At 42.5% G+C, this 22,756-nt stretch overlaps 1 protein-coding gene across 1 annotated transcript; it reads left to right on the top strand.

Annotated features, from left to right (window-relative positions):
- Positions 1-246: 246 nt before the first annotated feature.
- On the top strand, positions 247-22,537 carry LOC139410968 (butyrophilin subfamily 1 member A1-like). The gene is made up of 6 exons (XM_071156751.1): positions 247-316; positions 11,150-11,161; positions 18,843-18,935; positions 19,309-19,659; positions 19,804-20,085; positions 22,404-22,537. Exons 1-6 carry the CDS (start codon positions 247-249, stop codon positions 22,535-22,537), a joined length of 942 nt encoding a protein of 313 aa, XP_071012852.1.
- The last annotated feature ends 219 nt before the right edge of the window (positions 22,538-22,756 follow it).

Genomic DNA, 22,756 nt, shown 5'->3' with positions numbered 1-22,756 from the left:
TGGTTTTATCTGAAAGGGGCCATAGTAAGATACTGAAGGTCTATTGGTTTTATCTGAAAGGAGCCATAGTAAGATACTGAAGGTCTATTGGTTTTATCTGAAAGGAGCCATAGTAAGATACTGAAGGTCTACTGGTTTTATCTGAAAGGGGCCATAGTAAGCTACTGAAGGTCTACTGGTTGATATCTGGTTCTGATCTTTATAATTGATGTTTATTTGTTAAACAAATTGTCTCTTTCAGGAATAATGAAGACTGGACCAGACAGTCTGTTTGTGACTCTCCTGTTTCTCCTCCACAGTTCACACTCTGAGTCTGGTAACTACAGTGTTAATTCCCTCTGTGTGTGTGTGGTGACTCATGCAGCAACTAGTGCTTCCTCTTTGTGTGTGTGTGTGTGTGTGTGTGTGTGTGTGTGTGTGTGTGTGTGTGTGTGTGTGTGTGTGTGTGTGTGTGTGTGTGTATTATTACTTAGATTTTTGGACGTTACCGTTACCATTCCTGTCACAGCATGTTGCATAACATCATCATTCGTACCAAGGAAGGGCATATCATAAGCCCCGACTCAATTGTTGTACAAAATGGGCACGTAAATAGCCTACTAATAACGAGTTAATTATCATAAAACTCAACAGGATTCAACCTGCCTCTAATTATTCTCTGAGGAACTCTGTCGTTTTGGTCTGTCCACAGTAGATATGCTGACATTTTATCAGTTAAACCACCTCAAGTGGCAATTTAGAATTCATCTCCAATTTAAATGTATATATTGTGTTTTATTCATTGATTCATTGAAAACTAAACTTAGGTTATAGGAAGGATTTAATTTAACTAGGTTAATTTAAAACTAGGTTTAATATTTGGTGCAACAAGATGAATAGAGAAACCTTGATTTAACCCAGTTTAAGAGTTAGGACACCCAGTTGACTAGTGAGATTCTCTTCAACCTCGTCTGTAGACATACATAATAAGATAAAAGTCAGAAAACATTCATGTAAACAACATTGTGTTTTCTACTTCTTTAGAAGGTACATAGAATATATATTGGTTTACATGATGTTATTAAAGTGATGATCGAATCAAATCAAATCAAATGTATTTATATAGCCCTTCGTACATCAGCTGATATCTCAAAGTGCTGTACAGAAACCCAGCCTAAAACCCCAAACAGCAAGCAATGCAGGTGTAGAAGCACGATCTGATCTGAAGACACTACTTACCTAGCTTCCCAGTGAGGAGAGACTGATCCAATAAGATATTCCTCCCTACCAACACCTCTAACCCTAAATGAGTTCAGGGTTCCTCTGTAGAGGAGACTGATCCAATATAGATGATCCTCCCTACCATCACCTCTAACCCTAAATGAGTCCAGGGTACCTCAGTAGAGGAGACTGATCCAATAAATATGTTTCTCCCTACCACCTCTTGACTTCATTCTCAAATGATGATTAATCTTGCTCTAATCATATCTAATCATTTACATCATACTGTATGTGCATGTGAATCTGTGGAAGTCAGCAAGGCTAGAATCTATGCAGACAGGTGAGGCATCTATATAATGGCTTATGCCTGTTCCTGTAATAGTGTCAGTTTAACATGTGTTTCTCTGTGACTGGTCCATCAGTGATCCAGGTGTATCAGATTCTATCTCTCGCTAGTCTAGTGGTCCTCTACAGCCTTAACACATCCTGTTCTAGAACATCAACATTAATGTGACTGGTCCATCAGTGATCCAGGTGTATCAGATTCTACCTCTCTCTAGTCTAGTGGTCCTCTACAGCCTTAACACATCCTGTTCTAGAACATCAACATTAATGTGACTGGTCCATCAGTGATCCAGGTGTATCAGATACTACCTCTCGCTAGTCTAGTGGTCCTCTACAGCCTCAACACATCCTGTTCTAGAACATCAACATTAATGTGACTGGTCCATCAGTGATCCAGGTGTATCAGATACTACCTCTCTCTAGTCTAGTGGGCCTCTACAGCCTCAACACATCCTGTTCTAGAACATCAACATTAATGTGACTGGTCCATCAGTGATCCAGGTGTATCAGATACTACCTCTCTCTAGTCTAGTGGGCCTCTACAGCCTCAACACATCCTGTTCTAGAACATCAATCTATGGTCTGAAGACACTGTGATATGAAGGATACTACTTACCCAGTTTACTGGTGAAAACCTTTTCAATCTCATCTGTAGACATGTCTTTTTTATATATATTTTGTTATTTAACCTTTATTTAACTAGGCAAGTCAGTGAAGAACAAATTCTTATTTACAATGACAGCCTACTTGGAAAGCCCCAAAACCCTGGGCCAACATGTCGACTCAAGCATAAAATACCTTTTAAAAGTCTGTCATAGTGTACTGTGTTATAACACGCCTTGAATTGAATCCCGGCCCTTGTCTCATACCACTGTTCCAACATCAGAAGGAACAACTAGGGCCAATCAGAAGCTGAAACAATAACAAAGTGTGATCCCTGTTGTCTTGGTAATAAGCTGAGGGAGGGGCTGACCATCCATGATATCAACTTAGAGTTTTGTATATGTTTTAGACTGTATAGTGTTACTTACATTTACTTAGTTTACAAACATTGAGATAAAAAATGTTATATTTGGGGTTCTGATGGGGTACAACAGTTAAACTACGCTCTTTAATAATTAAAAAGTTATATTCTTCAGGAATCAATGGGTAGATATAATTCATACATGTACAAAAATGAATGTAGCAACTACTGGTTGCCCGTTTGTGCTCAGCAAAAAAATAACCATAAAATGGTTGACATAAATCTAGTAAAGTGATGATCGGAAGACACCCACCCCTCTCTTACTTGAGGACATCTATAAATATGTAGAATAGATGGAAGACAGTAAGAACATCATTAACATGAACACTAGAAAATGTTGTCTCTCTCTGAGACTCCTTGTCTCATGTCATTTTTCCAACATCAGATAAAAGTCAGGAAATATTAATATGAACAACGTGATGTGTTTTCTACTTTTTTTTTTAGAATAGATATTGGTTCTAATAATGTTAGCAAAGTGATGATCTTTAGGCACTACTTACTCCTCTCCTCCCTGATGTCATCTGTAAACATGTAGAGTAGAAGGAAGACAGTGAGAACATCATTAACATGAACACTGTGTCACGTCTACTCCTGCTCCTCCCCTCCGGCGTGCGGTGTCTTCGGAATACTAACCACCGGTCCTGGGAATCGTCATCATGCACACCTGGCACTCATCATTATGCCACCTGGCACTCATCATTATGCACACCTGGCACTCATCATTATGCTCACCTGGCACTCATCATTATGCTCACCTGGCACTAATCATTATGCACACCTGGCACTCATCATTATAATCACCTGGCACTCATCATTATGCTCACCTGGCACTCATCATTATGCTCACCTGGCACTCATCATTATGCACACCTGGCACTCATCATTATGCTCACCTGGCACTCATCATTATGCACACCTGGCACTCATCATTATGCTCACCTGGCACTCATCATTATGCTCACCTGGCACTCATCATTATGCTCACCTGGCACTCATCATTATGCCCACCTGGCACTCATCATTATGCTCACCTGGCACTCATCATTATGCTCACCTGGCACTCATCATTATGCTCACCTGGCACTCATCATTATGCTCACCTGGCACTCATCATTATGCCCACCTGGCACTCATCATTATGCTCACCTGGCACTCATCGTTATGATTCACACCTGGACCTCTTTACCTCCCCTTTATAGGTCCCTTCTTTTTGTTCATTCCTCAGTTGGTATTGCACCTGTGTTCAGTTTACCTCACTTCTGTTATACTGTCTTGTTGCATGTTTGTTCTTTTCATTAAACCTTTTACCTGCTTCTTGACTCACGGCGTCATCGTTACAAAATACCAACTCCAACAATGGAAGCAGCAGGAAAATCGGATATCTCTCAGACGATCAACGAACAGGGCTACCTTCTGCGTCAGAACCATGGCCAGCTGGCACAACTAGGGACGGCCATGGAAGAGGTCCTTCACAGTTTGCAGCGTCACTAACATTCCCGGGAGGCGCAGCATCCTACTTGTGGAGGATACTGTAGAACCAGCCTACCCAGTGAGCCAGCCCAACAGCCCATTCAGCAACCCTCTCAGGTCCTCCGATGCCCATTTATCACTCCCTGAAAAATATGACGGTACCCCATCCAAATGCTGTGGTTTTCCACTTCAGTGCTCCCTTTATTTTACACACCAGATGGGAGCCCCCACCACCGAAAGGGTCTAAGGTTGCCATGGATATTTCTCTGCTGATGGGGTGGGCATTGGAATGGGCTAAGGCCATCTGGGAGAGAGGAGAGGAGGAGCTAAATTCATATGAAGGGTTCATGGCTCTGTTCAAATGTATCTTTGATCAACCCCCGGAGGGCAGAGAGGGAGGTGAGCGTCTACTTCAACTATGGCAGGGGGATCAGACGGCTGCTGAGTACGCACTCACCTGCCGGACAGTAGCAGCATCCAATGGATGGAATTATCCGGCGCTTCGCACTCTATTTAGAAGAGGTCTGCTCGAGGAGGTCCAGACGGAATTGGCCTATCGAGACGACAACCTTACCCTGGACACACTCATTGCGATAGCCATCCATCTGGATAACCTTCTCCAGTAGTGTCGGAATTCTCATTGCTTCTCTCCCCCCTTCGGCGAACACTCGGAATCAGAGCCTGAACCCATGGAGGTAGGGGTCACACACCTCCCCGCGGTAGAGCGCTGCAGACGGATACAACCGGGGCTCTGTATGTACTGTGGTCAAGGAATGTCAGAATCCGGGATCTACTAGAACAGAAGGACAGTCACGTGATCTGCCGTCGCCTGGGCCAGGAGTGAGTATTCCATCTTCATCACTTCCTGTTAGGCACTTTTTGGTGTCCATCTCGTTGGTTGACTGTCCCTCATGTCCTGTGTCAACAGCTTTAGTGGATTCTGGTGCCGCGGGGAATTTTATGGATCAGACCCTTGCCTCCTCTCTCAATATTACTTCATACCCACTCTCCTCTCCTTTTCCGGAACCATTACACACATCACTCAACTGCTCACCCTCACCGTGGAGTCCAATCATCAGGAGAATATCCCCTTCTTCATCACCAGTGCACCAGTTCACAAGATCATCCTTGCCTTCAACACCATAACCCCACCATTTCATGGTTGAGGATGAGAATCACAGACTGGTCACCTGAATTCCGGAGGACCTGCTTCCCTGTGATTCCATGTCGCTTGAGTCCTTTGGTTGCCCTTCAGCCCAACATCCCGGAGGTGTACCAGGATCTGAGGGAGGTATTCTCCAAGACCCAGGCCACCTGTCTCCCTCCTCATTGCCCCTGGGACTGTGCCATTAACCTGCTTTCTGATGCAACACCCCCTCGCAGACGCATCTACCCTCTGTCTGTAGCTGAGACCCAGGCTATGGAGGGTTACATTCAGGAGGCGCTCCAACAGGGGTTAATCTGCACGCCCACTTCCCCTGCATCGGCTGGTTTCTTCTTTGTGGCCAAGAAGGATGGAGGATTACGGCCTTGCATTTATTACAGAGGACTCAAATGAAGTTACGAAGAAGTATTGCTACCCCCTCCCGTTGGTGCCGTCTGCCATCGAGCAGCTCCGTGGGGCCTGGTTCTTCACGAAACTGTACCTGCGGACTGCCTACAATCTCATCCGCATTTGGGAGGGGGATGAGTGGAAGATGGCGTTCAGCACAATTTCTGGTCACTCCGAGTACTTGGTGATGCCCTTTAGCTTAGCCAATGCTCCATCAGTGGTCCAGGCATTCATCAACGAGGTGTTCAGGGACATGCTCAGACGACAGGTGAATGTATATATTGATGACATCTTAATCTACTCGGTTAATCTGGTGGATCCCATCACACACGTCCCAGCAGTCCTGGAACGCCTCCTTGCTCATCTCGTGTTCGTCAAGGCTGAGAAGTGTCAATTCCATCAGAGGGCGGTCTCCTTCTTGGGTTACCAAATCAGCCCGCAGGGAGTGAAGATGAACGACAAGAAGGTAGATACAGTCAGGTCATGGCCAGTCCCAACCACCATTAAAGGGATACAACGTTTTTGGGGGTTTGCCAACATCTACCATTGTTTCATCAGGAATTTCAGCTCTGTTGCCGCTCCTCTCACCTCTCTCCTTAAAGGAGGCATCCATAGGTTAGTGTGAGGTCCAGCAGCTTATGAAGCCTTCCGTCTTATGGGACGTTTCACCTCGGCCCCAGTGCTGAGATCCAGATCCCACAATATCCTGTGTGGTGGAGGTGGACGCTTTCGAGGTAGGCGTGGGGGCAGTTTTGTCTCAACAACAGGGGAACCCACAGAAGTTGTACCCATGTCAACTATCAACTCCTGTTCCTATGTGGCCAAACCAAGTCTCCCCGGAATGCTCCAGCAGGGAAGCTCCTACCGCTTCCTGTGCCTCTGCGACCCTGGTCTCCTCTATCCATTGTCTTTGTAACCGATCTCCCCTTCTCTGATCATTTCACCATCATTCTGGTGGTGGTGGATCAATTTGCGAAGTAATTTTGTTTAATTCCTCTTCCTGGTCTTGTCACTACTCTACTGGTCGATGAGGCACTCTTCCAGCAGGTCTTCTGGCATTATGGCATTCCGGAGGACATCATCTCCAACCGTGGCCCCCAATTCACATCACGAGAATGGAGGGCCTTCATGAAGAAGCTCGGGGTCACAGTCAGCCTCACTTCCGGGTATAGGCCTCAGTCCAACGGGCAGGTGGAGAGGATGAACCAGGACCTGGGGATGTTCCTGAGGAGTAACTGTCTGGACCGGCAGGGTTAGTGGGCACGATTCCTTCCCTGGGCAGAGTACACCCAGAATTTGCTGCGACACTCCTCCACTGGGTTGACCCCTTCCAGTGTGTTCTGGGTTTTCAGCCGACCCTGGCTCTGTGGACTCCTGCGGTTGATGCAAGAAACTGAGCCCCCGTTCAAGGTTCTCCGGAGTGTCAACGAGGTGACGTATACACTACCGTTCAAATGTTTGGGGTCACATAGAAATGTCCTTGTTTTTTAAAGAAAAGCATATTTTTTTGTCCATTAAAATAACATCAAATTGATCAGAAATACAGTGTAGACATTGTTATTGTTAAATGACTATTGTAGCTGAAAACGGCAGATTTTTTATGTAACATCTACATAGGCGTACAGAGGCCCATTATCAGCAACCATCACTCCTGTGTTCCAATGGCACGTTGTGTTAGTTAATCCCAGTTTATCATTCTAATTGATCATTAGAAAACCCTTCTGCAATTATGTTAGCACAGCTGAAAACTTTTGTTCTGATTAAAGAATAAATAAAACTGGCCTTCTTTAGACTAGTTGAGTATCTAGAGCATCAGCTGTCAGAGCAGCTCACAGATCACTGCACCTGCACATAGCCCATCTGTAAATAGCCCATCCAACTACCTCATCCCCATACTGTTATTTATTTTGCTCTTTTGCACCCCAGTATCTGTATTTGCACATTCATCTTCTGCACATCTATCACTCCAGTGTTGAATTGCTGTGTTGTAATAACTTCAACCACTATGGCCTATTTATTGCCTTTACCTCCCTTATCTTACCTCATTTGCACACACTGTATATATACTTTTCTATTGTATGTTTGTTTATTCCATGTGTTACTCTGTGTTGTTGTTTGTGTCGCACTGCTTTGCTTTATCTTGGCCAGGTCGCAGTTGTAAATGAGAACTTGTTCTCAACTGGCCTACCTGGTTAAATTAAGGTGAAATAAAAAAATTAAAATCAGCATCTGTGGGTTCAATTATAGGCTCAAAATGGCCAGAAATAAAGACTTTTCCTCTGAAACTCGTCAGTCTATTCTTGTTCTGAGAAATTAAGGCTATTCCATGTGAGAAATTGCCAAGAAACTGAAGATCTCGTACAACGCTGTGTTTTACTCCCTTCACATAACAGAGCAAACTGGCTCTAACCAGAATAGAAAGAGGAGTGGGAGGCTAGTTTGAGAAACAGACACCTCACAAGTCCTCAACTGTTTCATTCAATAGTACCCGCAAAACACCATTCTCAAAATCAACAGTGAAGAGGCGACTCCGGGATGCTGGACTTCTAGGCAGAGTTGCAAAGAAAAAGCCATATCTCAGACTGGACAAAAAAAAAGGATTAAGATGGGCAAAAGAACACAGTCACTGGACAGAGGAACTCTGGTAATCTGGCAGTGGCTTCTGATTAAATAACATTTTCACAGAACCGCTTGTTGCAATTTTAATTAAGCTCTCTTGTTCAGATTTTGGTAAGTGGACTGGAGGCAGGGCATGGAGGAAGGTCCTTGTTAATGCAGACAGAGAGGAGCTCCAAATTCTAAATCACAGCCTCAATTGCATTAATCACATTTGCATTTGGCGTACCCCTGATGGCATTGCGCCGTATCCCCCAGTTTGGGAATATCTGCTGTAGATAGATAAATTCTCCACTAGGAGGTGCTGGTCAGCCTGTTGTTTTTTTCTTCTGATAATGGATATAACTTTGAAAATCTGACCTTGTTTTCATGGTAAAAATGTTGTCTATGTTAAAATTTGGTTACCAAGATGACATAATCCTGCGGTTGAAATTTCACCCTCAAAACAGTTGACTGTCTAATGTATTTTCTACGTAGATTCCACGTCACAACACATTGGCAAATTATGTTGAATTTATATCCCAAATGGATACCTCTCTCTAGTCTAATGGAACTCTACAGCCTCAACACATCCTCTTTAAGAACATCATTATAAGGCCTGAATACACTGGGATATGAAGGACACTACTTACCCAGTTGTCCAGTGAGATCTCATCTGTAGACATAGATGGTGCCTATAGAGCAGGCAAGCAGCAGAGAATATCCTCTCCACACTTGCAGAGCCACTGGGGATGCAAAATAGCTTTTTGGCCCCTCTTGCCAGGCTGGGCAGAGATGAAGTGTTATTGTTGTTTATTTTTCTATGGGTAGGTCTAAAGGCTTTTAGGCTGAATAACCCAATCAAGGTGGGGGAATATAGGAATATGCCAGGCCTATTAATCCAAAATCTTTTATGACCTATTGTATAGATAATAGAACAACTTGATTTAGCACCTGTGTGTTTTATCAGTTTCTTTATGAACATATTCAGTGAACTCCATAACCGTAGCTGAAGCAAGGCGCTATAGGTAGCAGCACACGAGTAGACTACAAATGCATGCTGGGCCGGGCCCTGAGCTACTGAAGTGAGTTCTACTGGAGTGAAATTGGAGCTGGCTAAAAGACAGATGCTCCAGCCTTTGGGAATCTCGTTCTCCACACTCCAGTCAAATTGTACACGCTACGCTCCTCTCTCCAGTCCACTCATGCTCTGATTTAGCCCATCCATGCTACATACAGTGTGCGGTGCTGTTCCGTTCCTGTGCATCTTCAGCGTTATTAAACCACCATCAACTGGAATCCTACCTGTCTGACATCTGTGTCCTTACTAGTGTAACAGTATAACTTTAGACCGTCCCCTCGCCCAGACCCGGGCACGAACCAGGGACCCTCTGCACACATCAACAACAGTCACCCTCGAAGCATCGTTACCCATCGCTCCACAAAAGCCTCGGCTTCAAGGTCAAGGTCTCAGAGAAAGTGACTTCACCGATTGAAATGCTATTTAGCGCGCACCGCTAACTAAGCTAGCCGTTTCACATCCGTTACACTAGCACAAGGGAGAGAACACATGAAGTCAAATCTAACCTAAATAATACACAGTCCACCAAGTCCTCACTTACAACTCATAACAACCTAAGCATTACGAAACTTCAAATAAGCCTCACGTGTAACAAAATAGCAATTGATGTTTATCTTGACTAGCCTGCAATCGACACTCTCGTATCGCCCATATACAAAACTCATCACCTCCTTAATAATTAAGTATCTGCTTAACACAAACCGATTTTGTCCATAGATAGTTCTGAAAGAGCGGCACGGCCCATTGGAGCTACCACATCACAAAGTCCAAACCCAAGCGTATTTCTACAATTTGTCTTCTTAAAATGTGATTTTAAACCAAACCTAAACCTCACTTCATAACCTTATGCCTAACTCTAACCTCGAATTAAGACTAAAAAGCAATTTTTTGTTTTTTGTTACATTTTCAAGACAGACCACTTTGTGGCTGTGCTATCTAGTGGAAACCCATAGGCCACGTTACACCGTGCTTCAAGGACTGAAAGGCTCATTTCATTTTCACTCTCCACACCTTTTTCTTTTCCCACGCGCTGTAAAGACAGTGAAGATACAGTTAAAAGTGGTTTATGTTAAGGATTTCCTTGTCAGTAATCCTTAAAAAAATACAAAAATAAAGCAGAGCTCTATAGCATAGTTAGGCCAATCATAGTGAAACATGAAAAGTTGAACATCCTGTGAAATGGAAAACTGTAAATTGCCATGCTATGTCTTTTCTAAGGTATTAATTTGATAATTAAAAAAAAAGTACTATCAAACCACTTCAAATGTTTTTATTTTATTGTAGACAAAGAAATGTTAATTGGAATTAGGCTACTGTATAATCACTCTTATCTGTTGATTTTCAAATTAAATGGAGCATAGTACTGTAGTCAAGTTTACTGGTTAATATCTGTTCTTGAACCATCAACCTTAACAAAGAACCCTTGAAGAAACCTCTTTTATAACTGTATAATGTTACAGTTGGTGGCCAACCTGTAAAAAAGGCCGTCTTTCTCCTCTCCTCTCTACATAACTTCCCCTCACAGTCTTACCTGAGTTCTCTCAGAGCCCTGCCATTTCCAACCAATCAGAGCGTTTGGAAATGTATATATGAACACTGCACCAGCCCACTCAGGTCAGAGCGTTATCGTCGTCTGATGGGAGAGGACACGTGTTTCTGAGGACTTTTTATTGTCGATAGTAACAAAAAAACGTCTGAACATTGCGCGGGCATCGAATTGTAAGTTGTAGGGTGGGGGAGTTATTGTTTTTTTTTACATGCTGTGTAATAAGAGGTCATTACCACTAATTACTTCATGTTACTTTGATTGGTTTCAGCCAAATCAAAATCCGATTTGTATTGTTCACATACACATATTTAGCTGATGTTATTGCATCTGTAGTGGAATTATTGTGTTCCAACAGTATCTACAACAGTGCAGTAGTATATAACAGTTCACCACAATACACACACATCTAAAAGTAAAATGATGGAATTAAGAAATATATAAATATTAGGATTAGCAATGTCGGAGTTGCATCGACTAAAATGCAGTAGATTAGAATACAGTACATACATATGAAATGAGTAAAGCAGTATGTAAACATTGTTAAAGTGACTAGTGTTCCATTGTTAAATTGACCTGTGATTCCATGTCTATGTATATGGGGCAGCAGCCTCTAAGGTGCAGGGTTGAGTAACCGGGTGGTAGCTAGTGATGGCTATTTAACAGTCTGATGACCTTGAGATAGAAGCTGTTTTTCAGTCTTTCGGTCCCAGCTTTGATGCACCTGTACTGACCTCGTCTCCTGGATGATAGAGGGGTGAACAGGCAGTGGCTCGGGTGGTTGATGTCCTTGATGATCTTTTTGGCCTTCCTGTGACATCGGGTGCTGTAGGTGTCTTGGAGGACAGGCAGTGTGCCCCCGGTGATGCTTTGGGCAGACCACACCACCCTCTGGAGAGCCACTGTGGTTGCGGGCGGTGCAGTTGCCGTACCAGGCGGTGATACAGCCCGACAGGATGCTCTCAATTGTGCATCTGTAAAAGTTTGTGAGGGTCTTAGGGGCCAAGATTAATTTCTTTAGCCTCCTGAGGTTGACGAGGCGCAGTTGCACCTTCTTCACCACACTATCTGTTAGGGATGCCTTATTCCCTATATATAGTGCACTACTATGGGCCCTGGTCAAAAGTAGTTCACAAAATAGGGGATAGGGTACCATTTGGGATAGGGATGCACGATATATCGGTAAGCACATCGGAATCGGACGATATTAGCTAAAAATGCCAACATCGGCATCGGCTTGATGTATAGTTCAACGTCGATGTGAAAAACCGATGTCAAAGCTGGAGTGCATACCTACAGTATATAACGTAGGTAGATGACGTACATACCTATATAACGTAGGTAGATGATGTACATACCTATATAATGTAGGTAGATGATGTACATACCTATATAACGTAGGTAGATGATGTACATACCTACATAACGTAGGTAGACGATGCACATACCTATATAACGTAGGTAGATGACGTGCATACCTACAGTATATAACGTAGGTAGATGACCTACATACCTATATAACGTAGGTAGATGACGTACATACCTACATAACGTAGGTAGATGATGTACATACCTATATAACGTAGGTAGATGATGTACATACCTATATAACGTAGGTAGATGATGTACATACCTATATAACGTAGGTAGATGATGTACATACCTATATAACGTAGATAGATGATGTACATACCTATATAACGTAGGTAGATGATGTGCATACCTATATAACATAGGTAGATGATGTACATACCTATATAATGTAGGTAGATGATGTACATACCTATATAATGTAGGTAGATGATGTACATACCTATATAATGTAGGTAGATGATGTACATACCTATATAATGTAGGTAGATGATGTACATACCTACATAACGTAGGTAGATGATGTACATACCTATATAACGTAGGTAGATGACGTACATACCTATATAATGTAGGTAGATACAATGTAGGTAAATACAGCGCCTCACACAACAAAAGCTACACTTCCAACAACTGAACAAGTTCCAGTCCAGCAGTCATTTGAAAGAGTAAGAACATTTCAGCGAGACAACTCAAAGGTGAAATCCATTAACACCAAGATAATAGAATTCGTTGCCCTTGACAATCAACCGTCCTCTGTCGTGGATGAGGTTGGCTTTTGCCGACTGGTCGAGCCCCGGAACACACTATTTTTGAGATGTTCCCCTAGCGGAGTTACACAGTATTGTTGAAACTCACATCCATGAGCGTCACTGCTATTAGCTTCACGACTGACATTTGGACCAGCGATATCAGCCCCATGAGCATTATGAGTCTGACAGCACAGTGGGTCCACAAGGATTTTCTATTGAGGAAAGCCATATTGTATGGTCAATAATATATTGGTTCTCATACCGCCGCTGCCATTTCAATGCCATTTGAGAACATGTTTTGAAACTTGGAAACACGAACACTCCTAGCTTCATTCAAACAACTGACTCGAGAAATAAGCTCAACTGCGTCTGCAGCAGACATGATGCCTTCTGTCAGGGCATTGAAACGCTCAGATAAACTGCCGGCACAGACCGTGGGGTTAAAACTTACAAAATAACTCGCGATTCGGTAGCATTCCCTCTGAGCCTCTTTACTGTGTCGTCACCATGCTCAATACAAGGTACAAGGACCGCTACTTCCATGCTCAATACAAGGTACAAGGACCGCTACGTCGATGCTCAATACAAGGTACAAGGACCGCTACTTCCATGCTCAATACAAGGTACAAGGACCGCTACTTCCATGCTCAATACAAGGTACAAGGACCGCTACGTCGATGCTCAATACAAGGTACAAGGACCGCTACTTCCATGCTCAATACAAGGTGCAAGGACCGCTACGTCGATGCAGACAAGAAACAGGGTTTACCTGAAATGTTACATACACAGCTGGACAAGATGGAAACGGACACAGTGACAGTGTGCACCAAGGAAGAGAGGCCACGGACAGACAGAGCTGAAACTTCACTGCTTGACATGCGTGATGAAATCCTGGTTGAGAATGAAATGAGTAAACAAATGAAAATGAAACAGCACATCAAGTAAGTGAAAGAAATAGGTTTTGATTATGTTTAACTGGTAATTGTGACATACATAAATACCAACAAAATAACTTTTTGCTCAGTGTGGTGTGTGTGTGCGTGTGTGTGTAACCTTGTTTTAAACTAAGCAAGTCAGTTAAGAACAAATTCTTATTAACAATGACGGCCTACCCCGGCCAAAACCCGAAAGACCCTGGGCCAATTGTGCGCCCCACTATGGGACACCCAATTACGGCCTGATGTGATACAGCCTGGATTCAAACCACGGACTGTAGTGACGCCTCTTGCACAGAGATTGAGTGCCTTGGACAGCTGCGTCCGTGTGTGTTAACTGTTTAACTGTACTTGAATGCTTAAAAGGCCACAATTTTTTTTTTAAATATCGGTTATCGGTATCTGGGTTTTTTTTTGCATGGAAAATATCGGTTATCGGTATCAGCCAAAAATGTCATATCGGTGCACCCCTAATCAGAAGGTGCTCTGTAAATGTGTTCTGAAAATGAGCCATGTTGTGGATACAGTCCCTAAAGTGGTAATCTTCGTAAGGGCAAAATCTTTAAAGGGCAAAATCAGATGACCAGCGGGAGAAGTATACATCGCTGCTGCTTGCTTTGAGCTGTGAGTTTTCTCGTCGATTTGAGGATTTTCAAAAAAGTGAATTTTCAAAATGACATGCTGTTGGTTTCCTCTCCTTTCACCTTCAATGTGGACAACGCTCCCACTGACCTGCAACTTGAGCTTATCGATCTTCAGTCTGATGCGGTGATTGGAGGACTATTCAAAACAATGTCACTGACGAGGTTCTATGCATCTCTCGATGAACAAAACTTTCCAAAGAATAAGAGTCATGCTCAGAAGATGTTTGTACTGTTTAGGTCAACCTATGTATGTGAACAGACATTTTCAGTGGTGAAATATAACAAGTCAAGGCACAGATCATCTCTTACTGACTGTCACCTCTCAACAATCCTATGCATAGCAACATCAGAAACTATACCTAACTTCACTGCTCTAGTCAATGCCCATCAGAGACTTCACTCCTCACACTGATTGAGTGGTTAAATGTAATGTTGAGCTCTCTCTCTTTCTTGTGTTTTTGTGCATCCCCGTTAACAAGAGTTCTGTCCGTGGTACTGAATGCACAGTGTACCTCTGTGTAGTTCATTGCATGTTTAATAATGAAAATACCTCCCAAAAGGAGAACATGGATGTGGTTTATTTCTGTGCATGTTAAACAAGTAAAATAAGTAGCATATCTGGATGTGATTTACAGTAGATATATCTGTCAACACAGTCATACACATGATGTATCATCCTGTACTATGATTCTGGCCCGCGATGGAAAAAATATGTTCTAATGTGGCCCTCCATGGAAAATAATTGCCCAGGCCTGTTCTAGAGTCATCCCAGACAGTTCTTGGACCTAGCTCATGCACAGAGTAATATACGACCCTGTGATGCCAGGGCAGATCGGATAAGATCTCAGCCTGGCAGATTCTCACACACAGCTGTAGAGAGAGGATGACATAAATCTTGACACTGTCAATCCAAGTAATTTGTTTTTCTCTTTCTCCAAGAGGTGAATATTTATGTTTATATTGATGCTGTGTTTATAGCCCTGTTATAAGTTTAATGCCATTTGTCATCTATTCATGTTTATACAACAGGTGTGTCTAATCCTGAATGCTGATTGGTTAAAATTGCATTCCAGCCAGTGTCTATTCCACATGTTGCCACCAGCTAAATATATGACGTTAAAAGCCTACTCCACTGTCTCATCATCCCAGCCAGGCAGTGTTGTTGGCTAGCTCCTCTGAACAACAAGTGAGCACATTTTATGTGCAAGGTGAAATCGCGCCTCATTAGCTCACTGTTATGGATGTATCTAAATCAATGTCACTAGAAAACACCTTAAGCAAATGCAAATACATCTACTTTGCTGTTATTCTGGTTGTACTTTTTTGACGTGACTGTAAGTTAACCGTTGACAGCCAGTATGGCAATGGAACACTTAGATCGAACGACTGGGTCGCGTCCATAGATACAGAACAAACAGACTTAACGACTGGGTCGAGTCCATAGATACAGAACAAACAGACTTAACGACTGGGTCGAGTCCATAGATACAGAACAAACAGACTGAACGACTGTGTCGCGTCCATAGATACAGAACAAACAGACTGAACGACTGGGTCAAGTCCATAGATACAGAACAAACAGACTGAACGACTGGGTCAAGTCCATAGATACAGAACAAACAGACTGAACGACTGTGTCGCGTCTATAGATACAGAACAAACAGACTGAACGACTGGGTCGAGTCCATAGATACAGAACAAAAAGACTGAACGACTGGGTCGAGTCCATAGATACAGAACAAACAGACTGAACGACTGGGTCGAGTCCATAGATACAGAACAAACAGACTGAACGACTGGGTCAAGTCCATAGATACAGAACAAACAGACTGAACGACTGGGTCAAGTCCATAGATACAGAACAAACAGACTGAACGACTGTGTCGCGTCTATAGATACAGAACAAACAGACTGAACGACTGGGTCGAGTCCATAGATACAGAACAAAAAGACTGAACGACTGGGTCGAGTCCATAGATACAGAACAAACAGACTGAACGACTGGGTCGAGTCCATAGATACAGAACAAACAGACTGAACGACTGGGTCAAGTCCATGGATACAGAACAAACAGACTGAATGACTGGGTCACGTCCATAGATACAGAACAAACAGACGGAACGACTGGGTCGAGTCCATAGATACAGAACAAACAGACTGAACGACTGGGTCGAGTCCATAGATACAGAACAAACAGACTGAACGATTGGGTCGAGCAAATAGATACAGAACAAACAGACTGAAGGACTGGGTCGAGTCCATAGATACAGAACAAACAGACTGAACGACTGGGTCGAGTCCATAGATACAGAACAAACAGACTGAACGACTGGGTCGAGTCCATGGATACAGAACAAACAGACTGAACGACTGGGTCACGTCCATAGATACAGAACAAACAGACTGAAGGACTGGGTCGGGTCCATAGATACAGAACAAACAGACTGAACGACTGGGTCACGTCCATAGATACAGAACAAACAGACTGAACGACTGGGTCAAGTCCATAGATACAGAACAAACAGACTGAACGACTGGGTCGAGTCCATAGATACAGAACAAACAGACTGAACGACTGGGTCGAGTCCATAGATACAGAACAAAAAGACTGAACGACTGGGTCGAGTCCATAGATACAGAACAAAAAGACTGAACGACTGGGTCGAGTCCATAGATACAGAACAAACAGACTGAACGACTGGGTCGAGTCCATAGATACAGAACAAACAGACTGAACGACTGGGTCGAGTCCATAGATACAGAACAAACAGACTGAACGACTGGGTCACGTCCATAGATACAGAACAAACAGACGGAACGACTGGGTCGAGTCCATAGATACAGAACAAACAGACTGAACGACTGGGTTGAGTCCATAGATACAGAACAAACAGACTGAACGACTGGGTCGAGTCCATAGATACAGAACAAACAGACTGAACGACTGGGTTGAGTCCATAGATACAGAACAAACAGACTGAACGACTGGGTCGAGTCCATAGATACAGAACAAACAGACTGAACGACTGGGTTGAGTCCATAGATACAGAACAAACAGACTGAAGGACTGGGTCGAGTCCATAGATACAGAACAAACAGACTGAACGACTGGGTCGAGTCCATAGATACAGAACAAACAGACTGAACGACTGGGTCGAGTCCATAGATACAGAACAAACAGACTGAACGACTGGGTCGAGTCCATAGATACAGAACAAACAGACTGAACGACTGGGTCGAGTCCATAGATACAGAACAAACAGACTGAACGACTGGGTCGAGTCCATAGATACAGAACAAACAGACTGAACGACTGGGTCGAGTCCATAGATACAGAACAAACAGACTGAACGACTGGGTCGAGTCCATAGATACAGAACAAACAGACTGAAGGACTGGGTCGAGTCCATAGATACAGAACAAACAGACTGAACGACTGGGTCGAGTCCATAGATACAGAACAAAGGTTTGTGTTGGGACTATATCTTGTAGAATGATAAAATATTATGAATAAATTAATAAAAATAATGTTTTTGATGAAAATATGTCAGTCATTATTTGAATATGTTGGTAACCCATTGTATAAAAGCGATAATGCCCTTGAAGACGGTGTTTGGAGGACATATTGGCACAGTTTGACGGATCTCGACTTCGTCTCGGGACTAACAACACCTTGGCAAATATATCCTCCAACCACCTTTGGGCATTATCACATTAGCACGCAACCACTTACTTACACAACTAACTACACACAACATTACTTGTTCATAGTTTACTAATGTTAAATATATTTTTGTTATTCCTTGATCTCCATGTTGTCTCCCTTTTTGTTGTGTCGGTTTGTGGCAGCAGGTGTGTATATATAGTATATAGCAGGTGAGGGCTTTCACAGCAAACCTCTCAGATGGGTGAGAGCATACCAGCCAACAGTTTTTACATGGTCCTTCATTTCTCTGGATTTAGAGACCAATAGTTTTTACACTACCAATAATCAGTAGGCCTATAGTGTAATCTATTGGTTTTATCTGAAAGGAGCCATAGTAAGATACTGAAGGTCTATTGGTTTTACCTGAAAGGAGCCATAGTAAGATACTGAAGGTCTATTGGTTTTATCTGAAAGGAGCCATAGTAAGATACTGAAGGTCTACTGGTTTTATCTGAAAGGAGCCATAGTAAGATACTGAAGGTCTACTGGTTTTATCTGAAAGGAGCCACAGTAAGATACTGAAGGTCTATTGGTTTTATCTCAAAGGGGCCATAGTAATCTACTGAAGGTCTACTGGTTGATATCTGGTTCAGATCTTTATAATTGATGTTTATTTGTTAGACCTATTGTCTCTTTCAGGAATAATGGAGTCTGGACCAGACAGTCTGTTTGTGACTCTCCTGCTTCTCCTCCACAGTTCACACTCTGAGTCTGGTAACTACACTGCTAATTCCCTCTGTGTATGGTAACTACACTGCTAATTCCCTCTGAGTCTGGTAACTACACTGCTAATTCCCTTTGTCTGGTAACTACACTGCTAATTCACTCTGAGTCTGGTAACTACACTGATAATTCTCTCTGTCTGGTAACTACACTGCTAATTCCCTCTGTGTCTGGTAACTACACTGCTAATTCCCTCTGTGTGTGTGTGGTGACCCATGCAGCAACTATTGCTTCCTCTTTGTGTGTGTGCATTATTACGTATATTTTGAATGGCACGTTTCTATGAATTACATTTGACTGTCTGTGTGTCTTTAGTGGTGGGTAATGTCCTAAATACTCCTTCATTTCTGTCTGTTCTCTTCAGAGAGGTTTGAGGTTCTTGGTCCAACCGATACCATTGTTGCTGTGGCTGGTGATGACATCATTCTGCCCTGCTACCTCAAACCCAACATCAGCGCTGAGGACATGACAGTGGACTGGCTGAACCTGGACTTCAAAGATGGTCGTGTCTATCGTTACCAAAACAGAAAAATCATACGAGAGGATCAGATTCCCTCCTACATTGGAAGAACGTCACTGTTTGAAGAGGAACTATGGAGGGGCAACACCTCTTTAAAACTGTCCAGGGTACAAGGCACTGATGAGGGACATTACAAATGCTTTATTAAGGCAAAGAGCTGGGATCATGATCTCATTATTCAAGTCCTCGTTAAAGGTGAGGTTTATTTTCATGTTCATTTAATAATCTAACTACAGTACAATGACATCACCTCTTTCCTTCATATTACTGGATACAGTATGTGTCTATTTGTTCACAGCCTGTCACCAGGTAACATCCAGTCTGTCTGTGGGTCTGTAGCTGTAGGATCCAAGCCAGTGGTGTCCATTGTGGGACACAGAGAGGGAGGGATGGGTCTGCTGTGTGAATCAGAAGGCTGGCACCCTGAGCCTGAGCTGGTGTGGTGGGACAGTAAAGGAGTCCATCTCTCTGCTGGTCCTCCTGAGATACATAGAGACTTCAAGGGATTCTACACAGTCAAACAACATGTCATTGTCCAGGAGACTGACACCAACCGCTTTACCTGCAGAGTCCAACAGAGCCAGATCAATGAGAAGATGGAGACAGAGGTTCACCTCCCTAGTGAGTAACACAACATAATATTATTTAGACATTGTTAGATATTACTACACTGTTGGAACTAGAAACACAAGCAATTCGCTACACACGCTTTAATATGTGACCAACAGTTTTTTACATGGTCCGTCATTTCCCCCGGATTTAGTGACCAATAGTTTTTACACTACCAATATTCAGTAGGCCTATAGTGTTATCTATTGGTTTTATCTGAAAGGGGCCACAGTAAGATACTGAAGGTCTATTGGTTTTAACTGAAAGGGGCCATAGTAAGATAATGAAGGTCTACCTGAAAGGGGCCATAGTAAGACACTGAAGGTCTATTGGTTTTAACTGAACCGGGCCATAGTAAGATACTGAAGGTCTATTGGTTTTAACTGAAAGGGGCCATAGTAAGATACTGAAGGTCTATTGGTTTTAGCTGAAAGGAGCCATGTGATTTGATTTGACATTAAACGCTGGAGAAATGTATGTGTTAATGTCCAGTATGTGTTTTAACCAAAGGCTTTGAGACGACAATACAGAAGGAGAGTATTTATTATGATACACTCCACTGCTGTGTGGTAGTATTAGTACCAAACCCTGTTGTTGATGTGTGGTAGTATTAGTACCAAACCCTGTTGTTGATGTGTAATGATGTGTGGTAGTATTAGTACCAAACCCTGTTGTTGATGTGTGTAGTATTAGTACCAAACTCTGTTGTTGATGTGTGGTAGTATTTGTACCAAAACCTGTTGTTGATGTGTGGTAGTATTAGTACCAACCCCTGTTGTTGATGTGTAATGATGTGTGGTAGTATTAGTACCAAACCCTGTTGTTGATGTGTAATGATGTGTGGTAGTATTAGTACCAAACCCTGTTGTTGATGTGTGGTAGTATTAGTACCAAACCCTGTTGTTGATGTGTTATATGTGTGTGGTAGTATTAGTACCAAACCCTGTTGTTGATGTGTAATATGTGTGTGGTAGTATTAGTACCAAACCCTGTTGTTGATGTGTGGTAGTATTAGTACCAAACCCTGTTGCTGATGTGTGGTAGTATTAGTACCAAACCCTGTTGTTGATGTGTAATGATGTTTGGTAGTATCAGTACCAAACCCTGTTGTTGATGTGTAATGATGTGTGGTAGTATTAGTACCAAACCCTGTTGTTGATGTGTAATGATGTGTGGTAGTATCAGTACCAAACCCTGTTGTTGATGTGTGGTAGTGTTAGTACCAAACCCTGTTGTTGATGTGTGGTAGTATTAGTACCAAACCCTGTTGTTGATGTGTGGTAGTGTTAGTACCAAACCCTGTTGTTGATGTGTAATGATGTGTGGTAGTATCAGTACCAAACCCTGTTGTTGATGTGTAATGATGTGTGGTAGTATTAGTACCAAACCCTGTTGTTGATGTGCAATGATGTGTGGTAGTATTAGTACCAAACCCTGTTGTTGATGTGTGATAGTATTAGTACCAAACCCTGTTGTTGATGTGTAATGATGTGTGGTAGTATTAGTACCAAACCCTGTTGTTGATGTGTAATGATGTGTGGTAGTATTAGTACCAAACCCTGTTGTTGATGTGTAATATGTGTGTGGTAGTATTAGTACCAAACCCTGTTGTTGATGTGTGGTAGTATTAGTACCAAACCTTGTTGTTGATGTGTAATATGTGTGTGGTAGTATTAGTACCAAACCCTGTTGTTGATGTGTGGTAGTATTAGTACCAAACCCTGTTGTTGATGTGTAATGATGTGTGGTAGTATTAGTACCAAACCCTGTTGTTGATGTGTGGTAGTATTAGTACCAAACCCTGTTGTTGATGTGTGGTAGTATTAGTGCCAAACCCTGTTGTTGATGTGTAATGATGTGTGGTAGTATTAGTACCAAACCCTGTTGTTGATGTGTGGTAGTATTAGTACCAAACCCTGTTGTTGATGTGTGGTAGTATTAGTGCCAAACCCTGTTGTTGATGTGTAATGATATGTGGTAGTATTAGTACCAAACCCTGTTGTTGCTGTGTGGTAGTATTAGTACCAAACCCTGTTGTTGATGTGTGGTAGTATTAGTACCAAACCCTGTTGTTGATGTGTGGTAGTATTAGTGCCAAACCCTGTTGTTGATGTGTAGTGATGTGTGGTAGTATTAGTACCAAACCCTGTTGTTGATGTGTGGTAGTATTAGTGCCAAACCCTGTTGTTGATGTGTAATGATGTGTGGTAGTATTAGTACCAAACCCTGTTGTTGATGTGTGGTAGTATTAGTACCAAACCCTGTTGTTGATGTGTGGTAGTATTAGTGCCAAACCCTGTTGTTGATGTGTAATGATGTTTGTGTTTTAGGTGAGTTATTTGATACAACCCCATGGAAAATATCCTCTATTGTGTTATGCTGCCTGGGAGCCATCATTGGGATTGGGTTATCTCTGGCTATCTGCTGGATATCTTATAAGAAAGGTAATGGAGAGATGATATGAATGTTTCATTGTTAGAAATAAATGTCTGCAATGCTTTTTTCAACCTCACCATATTCACAGTGGTTGTATTTTATGGATACAGGATAATATACTACACCTGCAGGTGATTAATATGTTATCACTGATGAATGATTTTAACCTGCAGGTGATTAACATTGTCATCTCTTTACTATCATTAAATTGAACACTTAGTTTTATCAAAGATTCTCTGTAATTAGT

Source organism: Oncorhynchus clarkii, chromosome 1 (genome assembly GCF_045791955.1).
Source record: "Oncorhynchus clarkii lewisi isolate Uvic-CL-2024 chromosome 1, UVic_Ocla_1.0, whole genome shotgun sequence".
In the NCBI taxonomy this organism is placed as follows: domain Eukaryota; kingdom Metazoa; phylum Chordata; class Actinopteri; order Salmoniformes; family Salmonidae; genus Oncorhynchus; species Oncorhynchus clarkii.
The sequence above is the reverse complement of the archived record's forward strand: the minus strand, read 5'-3'. Positions and strand labels throughout refer to the sequence as shown.

What these genes read in the sequence shown, in the direction of transcription:
- LOC139410968 (XM_071156751.1), top strand. Translation starts at nt 247, where the DNA reads ATGAAGACTGGACCAGACAGTCTGTTTGTGACTCTCCTGTTTCTCCTC. An exon ending in TATTCAAGTCCTCGTTAAAG is followed by an intron (nt 19,660 to 19,803) that starts GTGAGGTTTATT and finishes GTGGGTCTGTAG; the next exon opens with CTGTAGGATCCAAGCCAGTG. An exon ending in GACAGAGGTTCACCTCCCTA is followed by an intron (nt 20,086 to 22,403) that starts GTGAGTAACACA and finishes TTTGTGTTTTAG; the next exon opens with GTGAGTTATTTGATACAACC.